General features: G+C 40.6%; 1 protein-coding gene across 3 annotated transcripts in view; it reads left to right on the forward strand.

Moving 5' to 3' along the window:
• LOC124717139 overlaps positions 1-19254 on the forward strand; it is a 149280-nt gene that overhangs the window by 53002 nt on the left and 77024 nt on the right. For all 3 annotated transcript variants that reach the window (XM_047243885.1, XM_047243886.1, XM_047243887.1), the window contains exons 2-5: positions 1054-1230; positions 4720-4919; positions 11253-11352; positions 16555-17337. In XM_047243885.1, coding sequence (XP_047099841.1) covers positions 1054-1230; positions 4720-4919; positions 11253-11352; positions 16555-17337 — 1260 coding nt within the window. The remainder of the gene's footprint in view (positions 1-1053; positions 1231-4719; positions 4920-11252; positions 11353-16554; positions 17338-19254) is intronic.

Genomic DNA, 19254 nt, shown 5'->3' on the forward strand with positions numbered 1-19254 from the left:
CGTGCAGCCACAGGATGTCGTGTTACGACTCAAACTGTGCGCAATAGGCTGCACAATGCACAACTTCACTCTCGACGTCCATGGCGAAGTCCATCTTTGCAACCATGACACCATGCAGCGAGGTACAGATAGCCCCAACAACATGCCAAATGGACTGCTCAGGATTGGCATCACGTTCTCTTCACCGATGAGTATCGCATATGCCTTCAATGAGACAATCGTCATACATGTTTGGAGGCAACCTGGTCAGGCTGAATGCCTTAGACACACTGTCTGGTGAGTGCAGCAAGGTGGAGGTTCCCTGCTGTTTTGGGATGGCATTATTGGGGCCAATGTACGCCACTGGTGGTCACGGAAGGCACCGTAACGGCTGTACGATACGTGAATGCTATCCTCCAACTGATAGTGCAATCATATCAGCAGCATATTGGCAAGGCATTCATCTTCACGGACAACAATTTGCACCCCCATCATGCACATCTTTTGAATGACTTCCTTCAGGATAACGACATCGCATGGCTAGAGTGGCCAGCGTGTTCTTCGTACATGAACCTTATTGAACATGCCTGGGGTAGATTGAAAAGGACTGTTTATGGACGACATGACCCACCAACCACTCTGATGGATCTATGCTGAATCACTGTTTAGGAGTGGGACAACCTGGACTAACAGTGCCTTGATGAACTTGTGGATAGTATGCCACAATGAATACAGGCGTGCATCAGAGCAAGAGGACTTACAAGTGGGTATTGGAGGTACCGGTGTGTACAGCAGTCTGGACCACCACCTCTTAATGTCTCATTGTGTGGTGGTACAACATGCAATGTATGGTTTTCATGACCAAAAAAAATGGCGGGAGTGGTGTTTATGTTGATCTCTATTCCAATTTTCTGTATAGGTTCTGGAACTCTCGGAACTGAGGTGATGAAAAACTTTTTTATGTTTGTATTTTATATTCCATTCTGGATTTTCCATACATATATAAGTGAGATCATTCTTCAGTATTTTCGATGCTAAAGTTAATTTTGGATAACATCATGTTGAGTGTTTCAGATGTGGATGAGTGTCTGGTCAAAGACTCTGTCTGCCAGAATGGTATCTGCCTCAACACCCTTGGGTCCTTCACGTGCCTCTGCCGACCCGGTTACCAGCAGATCGGCAGTGACTGTTTCGACATTGACGAGTGTGCTATTGGAGCGGCTTGTGACCAGCTCTGCATCAACTTACCAGGTATTTCTCACTGCTGTGCTTCTTAAAATGATCAGTCTCTGTTCCAGAAACTCCTTGACTGTGAATAGAGATACCTTTCTTTTTCAAGGAAAGTGAAAATAATTAAGAGATAAACTATAAACAAACACAAAGAAAGGCAACCACTCAGCTGTAGCTAATTGAGTCACAGTGCACAGAAACACGTAAAACACATAACACCACAGAAACTTGATTGGCTTTTGAGAGGTGAGTGGGGGAGGGGGAGGAGGGAGAGGGAAAAATAGGTATGTGTGAGACTGGATTGGGAGCAGAGAAGTGCATGGAGGCAGTTGGAGAGCAGGGACTGTAGAAGGTTACCTTCATTATTCTCCATCTTGCACCAGTCTCTGGGTCCTTTCCACTTCCCATTCCAGCCTCACACATGCCTTCTACCCCTCCACTTCTCCTGCATAGCCCTTCTCCCATCTCTTCTTCTTTCCTCTCTCCCCGTCCCCTCTTTCCCCCACAGTGCAGCCTCTTGTCTTGTTCCTGCCACATCCCATGTCCCTGCATTCTCCCAATACAGCATCTTCCCCGAACACCTACCCAACTTTCCCTTCACTTCCCCATCCCACATCTCTCCTGTATCTGCACTATCCACCCCACCCCAGCTGAGATGATTGCTCGCTACAGTTTTGGACCTGAGCACCAGGAGGCAATACCTTGTGTGTGTGTGTGTGTGTGTGTGTGTGTGTGTGTGTGTGAAGAAGGCCTTTCTCCAATAGATTAATTAACTTTTACACATGTCTTTATGATGCTCAGCTCTTCCTGTATGTGCTGAACAGCAGTCTATCCTGATTCAAATTATTGCTATTCCATCCCAGATTTTCCATTATAGTTTCAGAGTCATAGCTGTAAACCCAAATGTTATTACCAGTGACAACTTTTCGAAATTGTTTAGATCATCCTGAAGCAATTGGTTAAGTCTTCCACTTGATATCATTTCTGATCATATTGGAATTGTCAGGTTACAAGCTTTGTTACAGTCCTCATTTTCAATACTTCTGACCAACTACATTCACTTGTACCACAACTTATTCCCGAGGTGTTGTAGAAGTCTCAGATGGTCTGTGAATCAGATCCCTCAGTTTCTGAGTATTTTCTGGTGTGACCACTGACAGGAGCAGTTGTTGTCATCATTTTATGTCTGCTGATTTTTGAAATGGTTATATACAAGTTGTAAGTCAGTGCTGTCTCCAAAAGCTTGGTTCAAAATTTGGTGTGTTTCAGCAGCTGTTTTCCCCAAGTTTTAAATGAAACTTTGTGTGCACAAGTTGATCTTTCAGTCAGCCATTGCAAAACCCCAAACTCAGGGAAATGTCATATTGAGAATACGCTCACCAGCAACTAACCAGATCTCTCAATTTGCAGCTAGTTCCCACACTCATTTACGAAAAATTCATGAGGGAACACCTAATGGTATTTTAGTGTACTCATAGCTGTTTGCTCACAAAATTCAAAATTTTTGAACTTTTGGACACCATCTCATATATGCTTTCTGTATGTGGGATACACAACATTCATTCTCACATTAGAGGTTCTTAAATTTTCTTTTAAAGCACCAACTTGGGATACACGTAGAGGGTGCACTAGGCTCGGATTGAATCTGCCTTATGGATTAATGATGGGAGTCAGTGTGCCAGCCAGCTTAGTGTTGTTTTTAGGCACTTTTCCACATCCACCTAAGTAAATACTGTGCTGGGTACTGTACCTGCCTCAGACATGGGATATGCAAACACTGCAGCATGTGGTTACACTAGGTACAGACCCAAGTGGTACATCAATTGGGAGTGGCAACCCCATCATAGTAATAGCCTGTAAATAGGTTTTCCAAAAAATAGGGGTATTGACCATTTAACAACTCCATTTTGCAATTGACGACTACAGTACCTAGTCCTGCCTTCTGAAGAATGTAGAATATTGCACCAAAACCCAAAAGGTGCCAAAAAAATGTATTAAGAGTTTGACCAGACAGCAGATGAAACTCATGGTAGGTCTAATGACTCACCATGAGAACTACAGGCAACAGCTGCACGCAATGGGTATAGAGAAAGAAGTATTCTTTGTAAATGCAAACTATTTGGTACAGAACATGAAACGACGCAACTTTTAATCTAAAGTATATTACTGCGTGGCTTTTCTAAAATGTTGAAGAGTTTTGTATTCATAACAGGCAGTAACTAACACTACCATCTGATGTTTTAACCAGTACATGAGGGGCCAGAATTTTGCAATTCACAGAAAAGTGTAACATATTAAGTACTCCTAAACAGAAAATACTCTTATACTTCAACTTAAAGCTCAAATAAGCATTTGTCATATTAGAGCCCGTATTCTTCCTGGAGAAAGTAATGAAGAAAATTTTTATAATTCAGTAAGAATGATGTAGCAGCAGTGAATATATTGTCAGAGTTTATGTTATTATTGCTGCACTAGGCCTGGCCTTTCTTTGCATCTCTGTTAACTGAGTAATCTCTGGGAGGTTTAATTTCTCTCATACCGGCTATAAAGTCTTTTTCCCAATATTCTCTTTAAAACAAAATTCCTGAAAACTCTGTGTGTCTGACTGTGATCTTTAATTTTTCCTTTTTTTTTTTTTTTTTTTTTTTTTTTTTTTTTTTTTTTTTTTTTTAGTACACAATTAGATCATATTTTTCTAACCTTTTCCTATTAAATAGAGTAAATTGAGGTAGAATATGATACTGAGGTGAATATCCATAAGCCAGCTTATGAAACCATGAAAGTTCTGTTCGTTTTTTGAGGCCAAACTTGCTTAAAACTGTTCCTTCCTAAATTGTAATTTCAAGACCTTTTTACGATGTATATTGCTGTTTCGCGATTATTGCTTATAGCTCAGTCATTAATGATGAGTGTCCTATTAATCACTGTAATCTATAGAAAAAAACTACTAAAACTTCACAGCAGCTCAAAGTTCTAATGAAACTGTACAAGTAATTATGAGAGTTATCGAATACTTACCTCCTCAGCAGACAGGTGTAAATTCTCCATCTGAACACTCCAGAGAAAATCTCAACCACTCAGCTTGAGTCCAGCTGAACAACTAACCAAAACCAGTTTCATACAAAATGAGCAGCACTTTCATCGTCTCTTTATGTTATCCATAGTACATAATAATTGTAACTCTTGAAGCTGGTGACAGTTTTATTATTATTATTATTTATTTTTTCCCGTATGAACCCTATTGGACCATGCAGTGCTTATAGACTGTTTCTCAGTCAGCTCATGTTTTGCTGTAAACTTCCCATTCTGCAAATTTTGAGGGTCATCAGCAAATTACTGGAGGCACCATACCTCCTCCCACATATCAACAAATTAAAACAATTCCAGTTACAAACTGTACACTACATAATTCAGTACACAATGTGTCTTTACATACATAAGATAGCAAGATATTTATAATCATGATGTTTCAAAATTTTTGTACTGTCACAAACTGTGTACAATTTGCAGGGAGCTACCAGTGCTGGTGTCGGCGGGGCTTCACACTGTCGACCGTCAACCGCCGCCTCTGTGTCGATCTAGACGAGTGCTCACTAGGGGTGGCACTCTGTGCTGGGAACTGCCTCAACACTTTTGGTAGCTTCATCTGCCGCTGTCCCCCAGGGGCTACACTCCATGCTGATGGCAGAACCTGCATTGCCAAAGCTTTGGTCAGTAAATATGGATCTGTTTCTCACTGTCATTGTCATCTTGTGCCACAATTCACAATGTACTTTCTAAATTTTCATTTTTGTTCCCAATTGCACAACTATTTTCAATAAGATGTGTACTTGTATGTTGGGTAAGGAAGGGGGCATGCAAGGGGGTTTGTTAAATGGTGCCTATGTGTATTGATAGCCACTTCTTGGGTGTACTGCACTAAAGAATTTTCCATATCTTAGTAATCATTCTAGCTTTGTATTTTCGCAGAACTCTTTTTTGAAATCTGGTTTCCAGGGCTGGCAGTATGAACTTTTGGAGACATTATCAGAACTAATGCTTCTTGATTTCAGTTTCTCATTGTGACAAGAGTTGCACAATATGTTGCAAATCCATACAAAATTAAAAGAAAGTTGAAACATATCTGGCCTGGCACTAGTCTGTGAAATCACTTATGGCCTACATTCAATGACTGGAAACTCCTGTTAGCAGGATAAATGTCATCCATTGTAAATGTGCCTCTATTTTTATATCAAGCAGATAAATGTTGGACTTTGAAATTATTACTGTTTGTACCTAAATAACTAGTGGGCTGATAAATTCTTGTTGTTGTTGTTCTTCTTCTTCTTTTACTTGTGGCTTTGTTCCACATCTGCTTAGGGTCAGGACGATTATTGATTGATTTGGCATGGTTAGTTTAAGGAGTGCCCAGATATCCTTTGTGTCACCACCCCGTTATCCCCTGAAACAGAATATGTGTACTCCAACTGTCTATTTGCAGTGTGATTTATGGTATGTGCAAGTGTGCAAAATTTTTTGTAAATGTTTGTGAATTGTATAACTGAAGTGATTTGTGAGCACCAGCCTAGTATTCACCTTAGTCAGATGTGTGAAACTGCCTAAAAACTACGTCCAGGATGGCTGGTACACCATCCTCATCATTAATCTGTTGGGCAGCTTCAGTCTGGGGCCAGCACCATGCCTTGTCCTGGAAGTGGTGCTTTAACATGCACGGCTATCTGGGTCCGTCAGATGCTCGTTAATGATCAAGCGATAGTTTTTATTATTGCTTTTGTTGTTTTTTACGTATGAACCCTATTGGACCATGCAGTGCTTATAGATTCATTTTGTGGGTCTCATTCTCTCACCATGAACTGTTTTTATTTTTTCTGTCCACTTGGTCCATGGTATTTTTGGAATCTTGTGTTCTGGCTTGTGAACATACAAGCTGTGGCAGGATATTAGAGCAGCAGTTTCCCACCACAGAGCATGTGGCTGATGTTTGCTGCGGTGCTGTGGCAAGTGGCTAGCGTGTACACGGCCTTGGAAAAACCCGAGTGGATGCTTGGCAGTGGCGCATATGGCTGTGTTTGCACTCTTGGAGAAATTTATATGCCACAGAAAAATGGATAAAAACAAAACTAGGAGTGACACGGAAGCACGAGTTGGCACTTATGCACAGAAAAATATGTAAAGCTAAATTATCTAGATGTGCCACAAAAATATGTAATAGTTTAAAAGTTATTGTTGTCTTAGAAATTGTAAATTTATGAAAGTTCAAAAGCTAGTATCTCTGCAATGCTTTGGCCGATTAATATGAACAAAATGTTTACAGATGCAGCTAGTAGAGCTGCATGAAGCAGTCATAGCCAATTTAGCATAGGATGTACCATTTTCGAGTGAGAGGTTGGAATACGGGATTCGACAGAGAGAAACTGTGTTTTTGGTGATAAATAAATTTAAAGAGATGAAACTAGTGGCAGGATTCTAAAGTTGAAAAGGTAGATGAGTAATTATGTATGTATTTTTATTTGTTTATTTATGTTTGGTATCAAAAATCCGGGAAAAGCAATGTCATGTCATAAGAACGTTATTTGTGAGAAAACAGTGGCAGATACAGAAAATTGGACTTTACATTATTTTTGCCTGGTAATTTTCCATATTTTTCATTGTATCATGTGTTTTTGTGTTTAGTTTTAGAATATCCACAATTTTTTGTCAAACATTGTTTTGAGTTAGGCAGTCATTTCGAGGGTGCATAGGGTGGCCATCTTTGATGACTGGGAAGTTGAGTTTGAGTGAGGCTAAGAGCTGGACGTGCTGTCCATCTGGGGGTGGTAGATGGTTTTGAGCAACACTAAGAACCAGACATGCCACACATCTGGGGGTAGTGTGAGTTCGTAGCCACATTCGGGGACAAGCATGTATGTAGCAACTTTCAAAACCGATCAAGTGGAGCAAAATATAGTGATTTACAAAAGCAGACAACAGTGTATTTGTGAACTGTGAACATACTCGAGTGTCATGATCACAACATATGAATTTTATAGTGAACTGTTGTGGCATCAGTTATTAACAGCTGCCCTTATGTAAAAGCCCCTCAGACTGCATTTCAAGTGTTAAGTGAATTTATTGAAGAAAAATAAACTATTTGTTCAAATTATAAATCAACATGAGTGACTCAATATTTTAAATTTCACCACAATACCTGCCTGCATTGTTTTGTTATATTTTATTTCAACTTTAAAAATTGAGTTTACGACAGGTTCTAATGTGTTTGATGACTAAGAGTGTGTGAAGTGTATGTGCAAACTCGCTTTTCTCTTACATGAGTTGACTTACTTTGGAAAGCGCAGCTGATCTTCTCTGGACAGTCAGCTTCTGTAATCTCTACAAACTACTTCTCCAAAGAATGATGCTAGTCACTGGAATGTTTAAGACTTTCTCTCTCTCTCTCTCTCTTTGTGAAATAATGAGGTACTCGAAGGATGCTTTTCAACAACTATCGGTCTATTTGAACTTCCACAAAGAACAAAATTCACACTTCTCATATAAACCACTGACTTCTTGTAAGTCACCTGTGTTGTCTCACATTAGAAACAATTAAGTTACATTTACAACAGAGTGTTGTTTTGATAAACATAACTCTATTATACAGGAATCATATACATGTCTTGCCTCTAGCAAGTTAAAGTTAAAAGTTACTTAAAAGTCCTCTCAACTAAAATGTTCTTTTGTCACCAACAATAGTCACAGTTATAAAACAGCACAGAATAAGACAGTAGTTCCTTGGTTCTGCCAACTTCCATGTTGCGACCGACAAGTACTTGTCGGTGCCGTTTGACCACCATGTCTACTGTCTTCTCACGATAAACTTCGGACCTGGATACACAGACAGGTGACGCACCGTAGATAAGGTTCCTTTCTCCCACTCACATCTAAAATATCGTGTGTTCGAGATGGTGGAAGGCCGAGTGGTTCTAGAATTTACGCAGAAATTCTTGAAACACTACAAGATGTGAGCTGGCACCCTATGATGAAAAGCATAGCCAAACATCGAGACCATCCACATGTCTGGGCCACTCAATTAAGCTGAGTGTAACTAATATATACAGTTTCGTGCTGTAGCACGTGTGGGCTCAGGCCAAACTATTCGAACTTCAATGTGTAGTGCCCAGTACCATCGTAGGTTGTACCTTTTGACTAAATAGATTTCTGTCTACTATTTCCACTGTTTCTTTTTGGACTTTCCTGAGATCCTTTTAACTTGTTGGATCTATTAATTTTCCAGCGTCCTGCATCATAATGTAGTATTAGCTTCATTCCTGAGAGTCACTGAATATATCCATAAAATTTCAGTCTTTATTTTCCGATGTCTGGTATCAGGTTTGGCAGTTTCTCTGTTGCTTTACTGGATTTCAGTTTGTATTCATCCCCCATTTTTTATGGGCCAAGAATTTCCCTCATAATCCATTGTTCTTCCTTCAAGATGTTTCCCAGACAACTTTCTCTGTTGATACTTAAAGTTTCACTCACATACAGAGCTTCAGGTTTGATCACTGTGTTGTAACATCTAGCCTCTATATGTGTGGACATGCAGTTTTTGTTGCAGGTAACTTGCATACTTTCATACACACTCTTGCATTTCTAAAATCAAACTCTCTGTGCCTTCTTTTGTAGTCTCTTTGGCATTACAATCTCATGGAGATACTTGAAGTATCTGCCCCTTTTGATTTATCCATACTTAGTGTTTAATTTTTGAATATTAAATTTTGTGCAACTGAGATAAGCTTTTGCAGCACATTCGTTCAGGGATTCTATTTATTTGCTGTGATTTCACTCTTCACCAGTATCCCAAAGACAAAGAGATATTATTGCAGTCTTCTGTTGATCCAGTTTGATTAGGCTTCCAGTGATGTTTTTAATTCTTTTTCCCATGCCCTAATGATTTTTGTCTCAGATGGGATGAAAGAGTCCTGGCAACAATCCATCTCCTTGATAAATAGATTTTAATTTCTAAAATTTTACTTTTGACTTTGTATGTATGAGGGTTTGCTGGATTAGGCCCACTGTCTTTGGTTCTAGTTTCTGCCCTTCTAGGATGTCAAAAAGAGACTATTGGTCAACTGAGTCACATGTCTTTTTGAATCAGTGAAATTTTTTCACGTGAAGTGAGTGACAGCTGTGACAATGAAGGTACAACTGAAGGCTGATGCATTTGATATGAACAGAGTTTTCTGTGGGACTCCTGAAAGCGAATGTTGCTTGGTTATCTGAGAACAACTTGCTGAAGTACATTTAGGACTGGATGTTGTTGTTCTGGAGGAAAGAGCAAAGGTTGTCCTATTCCTGTACTGGTTATACTGTACTATGACTTTAGTTTGTAATTATCTAGATGCTTTTGTTGGTTTCCAAGTGATATTCTTATAAATGTAACACATTTCCAGACCTTCTAGTAATATTTCCAATTTCATATTTTGATATTAGGAGTTCATCTCTATTATCTTTGAGACTTCTTATGATTGGATGAAGGACATGCAATGAGGGGCTTTTTTTTCAGAATAACAGTTTTATCCATGGTTCCATCTTCTGTTTTCCAAGCAGTTTCAACTGTTACTGTATTTTGTCTGTAGCTCTTCCAGAAAAAATAACTGTAAAAGAAAAGTCCAACTGAAGGTGTTGTAAATGACTGAGACAGTGTGTAAAGCTGTTTGCTCAGAGTTCCAACACATATAAATAGATTAGGGCTCATTTTTATGTTCAGGTTTGCTGCCCCTGAGAAAAAATGGTACTCTATAGTGGCATTCTATTACACGCAAACAAGTGGGTCTGTCACTTCAGCTATGTTCATTGGTGTTGCATGGCATAATTGGGTATGAAGCTGCCATTAATGATGCTTGAGGAATACTGCCTAATATTATATAATGCTGAACTCTACCCTAATCACATTGTCATCCTAAACCTGAACAGTGTTTAGCAGCATTTATTGCTTATTTGGTGCATTAATACTAATTGTGGAGGGGTTCATTATAAACTCAAATTATATTTAGCTCAATCAAGGATGATTTTTTGTCATGGGATTTTAGTGTGTGAGTAAAGATGCAAATAAAAACATTTATGCTTCACGTACTTTCAGGCTTTTATTACAATAACTCATTAAATCACTGAAAACCGAACATTATATAATAAGCACAACAGTGTGCTCAACTAATAATGAGCCAAACAAAATTTAAGTAATAGATAATAAGCCATATTGTCACAGCAGTGATGCTATTTATAATCTTTCAACAATTATTCCATTTCTTGCTTTGTTAAGTTTGTTCTTTCAATTGCATTTATTATAATTAAACAAAATTATGACAGGCTACACATGATAAGTTATTCAGTGTTCCTCATTACATGTGTCAGCATCAAATCCTTTTGCAAAATTTGCCTCTCTAATACAAATTTCAGTTTTGCATAAATTTATACCTGTCTTAAAGTTCATTGAATGCTTTAATGTATACAGTAACTATACCTTACATAGACTTATCAAAGCTCTGTTTCATGTCAGTTCCTTATATTTTTAAGTGACAAATTGTGGGTTTACTTGACTTAAAACAATGAAGTATCTATCTACCCTCATTTTATTGTTACGGTATTGTTGTTATTATTATAGATTGTAAGATATGCAGCCTTTGATATTTGATTTGAGGATGAAACAAAATACACAAATTATTAACCAAATGTGATGACCACCTACTCATAACCTGTATATTGTTGTCAATATTTTGAAATAACAAATTATAAGATTGAAATATATGAGCATACCAGGACCTTTATTAAAAGTATAGATTGTATAATATACTAATGAAAATTGAACACTAACAAAAAACCATAAAGTTTACTTTCAGCAAAGATCTGCAATTTAAAAAGTGTAGACATTTATTCCAGTGAACATAACAACAGTAACTCTTTGTACAACAATTATATGTCTTCACTGTACACTCTGCGAGAATCAATTGCTCCTGCAGATTTACATTACTTTATATAAGTGACACAATTTTGGCCTGCCTTCTGCACAGGAATCCAGAGATCACTCTCCACACATTGTGCTACACAGGGGCTCAACAGTACAGCCACCAGGAGAGCAGAGTATGTTGGAACTGCCCACAGCACGTGCTGGTAAGTCTTGAGCAGCATCTTACTGTCATAATGACAAGCTGGGTGGCCTGTAGCCAATTGAGCAGATCTCTGCAGTTCAAGAGGTGTGTGGCTCTATCCCTGGCCAGTCTTAAGGCTTTTTCGTCTCTTACTACTTCTTTTGCCCCTGGCAATAATTTGTTAATGTAAAAAATTGTGAGTTGGAGTCCACATTAAACTGTAGGTTCCATTATGATATAAGCACAATAAATGTAGTGTATCACAGCTACTATGAGTAAGTAATTAGGTATGATGTATTCTTCTGTGGAAATTTAGCCAACAGCATTAGACTCCTAAAAAGAAAAACTGTCAGGAGTGTGTGTATCAGGGAGATTCATGTCACACCCTAGTGTGTGTGTGTGTGTGTGTGTGTGTGTGTGTGTGTGTGTGTGTGTGTGTGTGTGTGTGTGTGTGTGTGTGTATATATATATATACTCCTGGAAATTGAAATAAGAACACCGTGAATTCATTGTCCCAGGAAGGGGAAACTTTATTGACACATTCCTGGGGTCAGATACATCACATGATCACACTGACAGAACCACAGGCACATAGACACAGGCAACAGAGCATGCACAATGTCGGCACTAGTACAGTGTATATCCACCTTTCGCAGCAATGCAGGCTGCTATTCTCCCATGGAGATGATCGTAGAGATGCTGGATGTAGTCCTGTGGAACGGCTTGCCATGCCATTTCCACCTGGCGCCTCAGTTGGACCAGCGTTCGTGCTGGACGTGCAGACCGCGTGAGACGACGCTTCATCCAGTCCCAAACATGCTCAATGGGGGACAGATCCGGAGATCTTGCTGGCCAGGGTAGTTGACTTACACCTTCTAGAGCACGTTGGGTGGCACAGGATAAATGCGGACGTGCATTGTCCTGTTGGAACAACAAGTTCCCTTGCTGGTCTAGGAATGGTAGAACGATGGGTTCGATGACGGTTTGGATGTACCGTGCACTATTCAGTGTCCCCTCGACGATCACCAGTGGTGTACGGCCAGTGTAGGAGATCGCTCCCCACACCATGATGCCGGGTGTTGGCCCTGTGTGCCTCGGTCGTATGCAGTCCTGATTGTGGCGCTCACCTGCACGGCGCCAAACACGCATACGACCATCATTGGCACCAAGGCAGAAGCGACTCTCATCGCTGAAGACAACACGTCTCCATTCGTCCCTCCATTCACGCCTGTCGCGACACCACTGGAGGCGGGCTGCACGATGTTGGGGCGTGAGCGGAAGACGGCCTAACGGTGTGCGGGACCGTAGCCCAGCTTCATGGAGATGGTTGCGAATGGTCCTCGCCGATACCCCAGGAGCAACAGTGTCCCTAATTTGCTGGGAAGTGGTGGTGCGGTCCCCTACGGCACTGCGTAGGATCCTACGGTCTTGGCGTGCATCCGTACGTCGCTGCGGTCCGGTCCCAGGTCGACGGGCACGTGCACCTTCCGCCGACCACTGGCGACAACATCGATGTACTGTGGAGACCTCACGCCCCACGTGTTGAGCAATTCGGCGGTACGTCCACCCGGCCTGCCGCATGCCCACTATATGCCCTCGCTCAAAGTCCGTCAACTGCACATACGGTTCACGTCCACGCTGTCGCGGCATGCTACCAGTGTTAAAGACTGCGATGGAGCTCCGTATGCCACGGCAAACTGGCTGCCACTGACGTCGGCGGTGCACAAATGCTGCGCAGCTAGCGCCATTCGACGGCCAACACCGCGGTTCCTGGTGTGTCCGCAGTGCCGTGCGTGTGATCATTGCTTGTACAGCCCTCTCGCAGTGTCCGGAGCAAGTATAGTGGATCTGACACACCGGTGTCAATGTGTTCTTTTTTCCATTTCCAGGAATTATATATAAGGCACTGTGTGTTCTCCTGAGGCAAGCTGGCCCAAAATTGCTGCAACCAGTCCTTGAAATCCCGGATCTGGCACTGAGATGGAATTGACATCCGATCTGGTCCCAGTGTCAGGTGAGTGAGCATTATCCTGTTGAAAACTTGCACCATGATGCTGTCAGAGGAGAGGTAACATGTGAGGATGCAGGATGTACCACCGTGCAATCAATGATTACCATCCATAAACAGATGTCGTATCCCGTGGCTCCTCAAACTGTGATGCCAAGAGTAACAACACTATGCCTCCCCAGAACTTTGGAAACAACAGCACCTCTCTCCAGATCACCACTGTACTCTATGAAGGTGGTCCTCCAGAGTTGCGCAGAACTGTGACTTATCACGTGACAGTGCAGTGCCATTCGTCAACAGTCCATGGTCCCATTCACTGCACCACTCCAAATGCAGACATTTGTGTCGTGGTGTTAATGGCAGCTTACATGTGAAATTCCTTAGTCCAGCAGCTTCTAGTCTCTAACCAGTGGTGTGGGATGACAGAGAAACTTGCAGGGAATCCATTACTCATTTTCAGATGACTGGCACAGATGTGATCGGATTAGATGTGCTCAGTGCACAGTGCAGTGGTCCTCCCCTGTGGTGGTCAGAATAGTCAACAAGAATCGTGAGAACAAGTACATTTGCCCTTGTGTTTCACATTCCAACATCAAGTCACCATCACATCTGAACACCCGACAGATCTGATTATTGCACGATTCGACCAGCGTGCCGAATGGAGACCCACAGTGCTGCCTGTCAGCAGCTGATAATACTGCCTCACAGAAGTATGCAGCTTCTCAAAATGTCCTTCACAGTGACTGTTCAACATCTGAAATTTTTCACACCTCTTATTTACCCTCCCATGCTCTGTAACAACCCTCAACAGAAAAACAGTACGCAATCTGATGGCTGTTCTGATTCTCATAGAGAATTGCAGCTCTTATCAATTACATACCAACCAATGATGCAAACACTATCAAAAGTATCCAAACACCCTCCAAAAACACTTGTTTTTCACATTAGGTTCATTGTGCTGCCACAGACTGCCAGGTACTCCATACCAGTAACCTCAGTAGTCATTAGACGTGAGAGAGCAGACTTTGACTGTGGTTAGGTGATTGGGTGTCACTTGTGTAATATGTCTGTACCCAAAATTTCCACACTCCTAAACTTCCTTAGGTCCACTGGTTCCGATGTGATAGTGAAGTGGAAATGTGAAGGGACACGTGCAGCACAAAACTGCTCAGGTCGACCTCGTCTGTTGACCGGTAGAGACAGTTGAAGAGGATTGTAATGTGTAATAGACAGACATCTATCTGCACCACCACACAGGATTTCCAAACTGCATAAGGATCCACTGTAAGTACTATGACAGTTAGGCGGGAGGTGAGAAAACTTGGATTTTGTGGTCGAGCAGCTGCTCATAAGCCATACATCACACCGGTAAATGGCAAACGATGCCTCACTTAGTGTAAAGAGCGTAAACATTGGACAATTGAACAGTGGAAAAATGTTGTGTGGAGTGACGGATCACGGTACACAATGTGGTGATCCGATGGCAGGGTGTGGGTATAGCGAATGTCCGATAAATGTCATCTGCCAGCGTCTGTAGTCCCAACAGTAAAATTCAGAGGTGGTAGTATTATGGTGTGGTTGGGTTTTTCATGGACGGGGCTTTCACCTCTTGTTATTTTTCCTGGCACTATCACAGCACAGGACTACATTGATGTTTTAAGCACCTTCTTGTTTCCCACTGTTAATAAAATTATAGGTAAAAAGATGAAGAAGCAAGCTAGGTCCCTGCTGTCCCCAATGAAAAAGAAAAACAAACTGGAAAAGAAATAGTGCAAATTACCTTTCATAGGGAAAACATCAAATAGCATAAGTAACATATTGGAGCCAAAGGATTTCTCTGTGTTTTTCTATGTCCCACAGACAATAGGTACGTTCTTGTTCAATGCAAAAGACAAACAACCAGATATCACAAAAAGTGGGGTTTATAAAATCACATGCTGTGAGTGTCAGTCTTGCTACATTGGACAGATGGGGAGGTAAATCTGTACCAGGCTTAAAGAACACCTCAGAAGCTGGAGATTGAAGAAGCCTGAGTCAGCATTTGCAGAACATTGCCTGAACAGTAACCACAAATGCACAATACATGTACAAGTCCTACACACAGAGCAAAAGGGGGCCAACCTCAACCAATAAGAAATCTTGGAAATTAAAAGACAGATGGGCATATCCACACACCTATTATTAAATGAGCGAATCCAGTTCAGTTATTCACCTCTTTTAGATGAGATCACAACCCAATGATAGAAGCAAAACTTTGGGCTCCAGTCCATCATAGTTAGAGAGTTCCAGGCTGATGCATAACTTTAGTCTGGGCATTGTTGTGTAATAGTTGAATGTGTAATTTGTTAAAAAATGGTCATTGACATAATTGCACATTTAACAACTTAAGAAGTTGAGATGATTATCTTTGCCTGGTCATTATGTTTATCTGTGTATTATCGTCTTTGGAAATCAGTAATGTACTTGAAAATTGGCTTATAACCTGAAACCTAGGTTGTGAAATAATGCTAATAATAAAATTGTGAAACAAGGCCGAAAACAGTGTTTGTTTAGTTAATAAAATTAAATTTTAATGGGCAATAGTTAAAAGAAAAAGTGGAAGATCACTTGAGGAATATGAAAACTTTTTACTAAAGAAAACAACCAAATATAAACAATAATAGTCAGGTAACCAATAGATTAATCACTTTCTGAAACTAGCTCAGAAGATTGGCATGGACAGTTCTTGGAGTAAGGCAATAGAATACATGCAAGAAGCAATGTCAACATAACAGACATACAGCCAAATCATTTACCCCATCCTCTGCCAATGAAATTAAGAATGTACTTAAACCCTTCTAAAGCAAAAATTCTCAAAAATTTGATAATATTTCAAGTACATTTCTAAAATATTTTTCTTCACTTGTATGCATTGTATTCAGTCCTGTATGAAATATACCGTTACCATTTCTGCCTCTGTTTATAAGTGGTTCTGACAATTCTCTGTACTATACTTCTCACATGTCTAAACCTCCTCATCCCTCTTCTCTACTCTGAGCTATTTGTAAAGCAAGCTGCAGAACCAAAAGTTACAAATTCATCTTTTTGACTCTTCTATGCTGCTGTTGACCTACTTCAAATTTCTGCAGTTGATAAACATTTATCTGACTGAGCGTAAGTCACATTTATCTTTAAGAATATTTTTTAGTGTGTTGTGATAGCTCTGTAATGTTGCAGGTGGTAGTGCCCATTCAGCACTGGAGAAGAGGAAGCTCCACTTGGAAACACTGCACAATGTGGCCACACTCAGGAGCTCCACATCCCGGATGAAACTGAACAAAAAGCCACTCAAGACAGAGATAGCCCATCAGACAACTACAAGAAGACCAAACCCTAAAGATGGGGCACACGATGAGTACAGAGACACTGGCTTCGAGTCAGTACCTCCTGCTTTCAACACTGGCAGGTCTAGTCCTGTGCGAGATGAGGGACAAGTTCAGGATGGTGAGGCACAGGACAGAGAACACCGTCACTTGTATGGTGCAAATGGGGTTTCTGCAGAAAGAGGCCTGTCAGCAAGTTCCAAGAATATAAGGACTGGTGACTTGGGTACCAGATATAATGGTAATGTAGGTAAGCCACATTTCACAGATGTATTGGGACCAACAGTAGTAGTGGCAATGAAAACAGAACAAGAAACTGAGGCAGCAGATATGTTTCACATAAACAGAGTCCTATCTGAGTCTCAAGTGACTACTGAACTTCCTCTTCAAGCCACTGACCTACCTACAACAAAAGTATCTGGAGTCGGATCACCAAAACCGAGTCATCAGCCACAGGACGAATTACATCAAAGCACTCAAACATCGGCATCTACTGGTAACACAGTATTCGGAATTTACTCGAAGCACAACAAGCGCCGGAGCTGCATCCCAATGTGCAGGAATGGAGGAACGTGCAATACTGCAGCAGGAGCATGTACCTGCCTGGCAGGCTTCCGTGGCCACTACTGCCAGCTGGGTAAGTCACGGTCATTGTATAAATCTGCACTGAAAGTGAAATCTTTCCGGTGATTAAACTGTGTCACTTTCCTCAACAACTTGATGGTTCATATTTCAAACCCTTTGTTGTAATCTGCTTCAGGAGTCTTCTGGTGTCTGAATGCTGTGATTTTTTAAATTTTATAGCTCTCAAATCTAGACACTCAAGGATGAGACAGGAACTGAAATTGGGGAAGGGGGGGGGAGGGGGGGGGGGGTTAGCAGTGCAAAAGCAAATATGTTAAATTCAGTTTCAAAATGTTCCTTTATAAAACAATACCCAGGAGCATTGTCCCAATTTAATTCTTGTATTAGTTCATACACGAGTGACCTGGATATTGGTGTTGAGAAACAGTTTAAATTAGCAAAACTGAACACAGCTCCAGGACCAGGCAAAATCCCTGTCAGATTTTATACCGATTTTCAACCTGAGTCAGCCCCTCTTCTAACTATAATGTTCCATAGTTCCCTCAAATAAGGAATTATACCCACTAGTTGGAAGAAATCACAGGTCACACAGGTGTACAAGAAAGGTAACACAATTGATCCACAAAACTGTTCTCCAATGTTCTTGACAACCATTATTTGTCGAATGCTAGAACATAGTCTGAGCTGAAACATAATTATGCATCTTAAACAGGATGACCTCCATGGCAATCAGTGCGGATACCCAAAACAAGTCATGTGAAACCTAACTTCCCCATAACATCCTGAATGCATATATTGAGGCAGTCAGATAGATGCAACTATGCAACACACAAGTAGTCAATCATGACTTCTGAGAAGCATTTTAGCTATGCTTATTATAAAGTACATGATTATATGGGGTGTCAGTGAAATTTGTGACAAGATTGAGGATAGCGTGGAAGGGACGACACAGCATGTTACAGTGGATGGATAGTCATGGATGGATGTAGAAGTAACCTCAGATGTACCCCAGGAAAGTGTGTTGGGACCCTTGCTGTTCACCTTCTATATTAATGATGTTGCAGACAGTATTAACAGCAACCTTAGACTTTTTGCAGATGATGCAGTTTTCTATAATGAAATATTACCTGAAAATAGCTGCACTAATATTCAGTCAAATTTTGATAAGCTTTTAAAGTGGTGCAGAGATTGGCAACTTGATTTAAATATACAGTGCTGTAAAGTTGTACACTGCACAAAAGGGAAAAATATATTCTAGAAGATTCATTTCAAAAGTTCTGCACACTGTAAGATAAAATTGAAGAAAATAACTTATTTTACAAAATACCTTTACAAACCTTCAACATAATGTCCATTCTTGCTTATGACAGCTTCCCAATTTTTTGGCAACTTCTGTATTTTGTATTTGGCTTCATTGTTGAGTTACTCAGGTTACCTCATTGGAAGCTTCATCAACTGTTTGAAAACATTTTCCACAGTGCTGTTCCTTCAATTTGGGAAACAAATTTAAGTCTGATGAGCTCATATCAAGACTGTATAGTTATAGTGGGTGGAGAAATATTTCCCACCCATATTTGTCAAATGTTTCTCTGACTGGTAGGGCAGTATGCAGTCACGCATTATTGTGCAAAATGAGGACACGAGCTTCAAACATGTCAGGCCTTCTTCAATGAATTTTTTGATGCATAACATTTTGCAGAATCAGTTTGTAGCATGCACCTGTTACTGTTGGCATCAGAATTTTTTCAGGTTTGTAGAATTAGAACTTTTCCTTTGTGATAACTGAAACTTCAGTTCTGGCTCAAAATCTCATTTCCAGGTTTCATCAAGTGCAACAATCCTTTTCAGAAACTATTCTCCTTCTGTTTGATAACAATGAATGAATTCTGTGATTCTTCTGTGATCTGCTTTCTGCCCTCCATTCAGATTATGCAGAACCCATATGGTAGCAACTCTTCTCATCTTTAAC

This window comes from Schistocerca piceifrons, chromosome 9 (assembly GCF_021461385.2).
Source record: "Schistocerca piceifrons isolate TAMUIC-IGC-003096 chromosome 9, iqSchPice1.1, whole genome shotgun sequence".
NCBI classification, from domain to species: Eukaryota; Metazoa; Arthropoda; class Insecta; order Orthoptera; family Acrididae; genus Schistocerca; species Schistocerca piceifrons.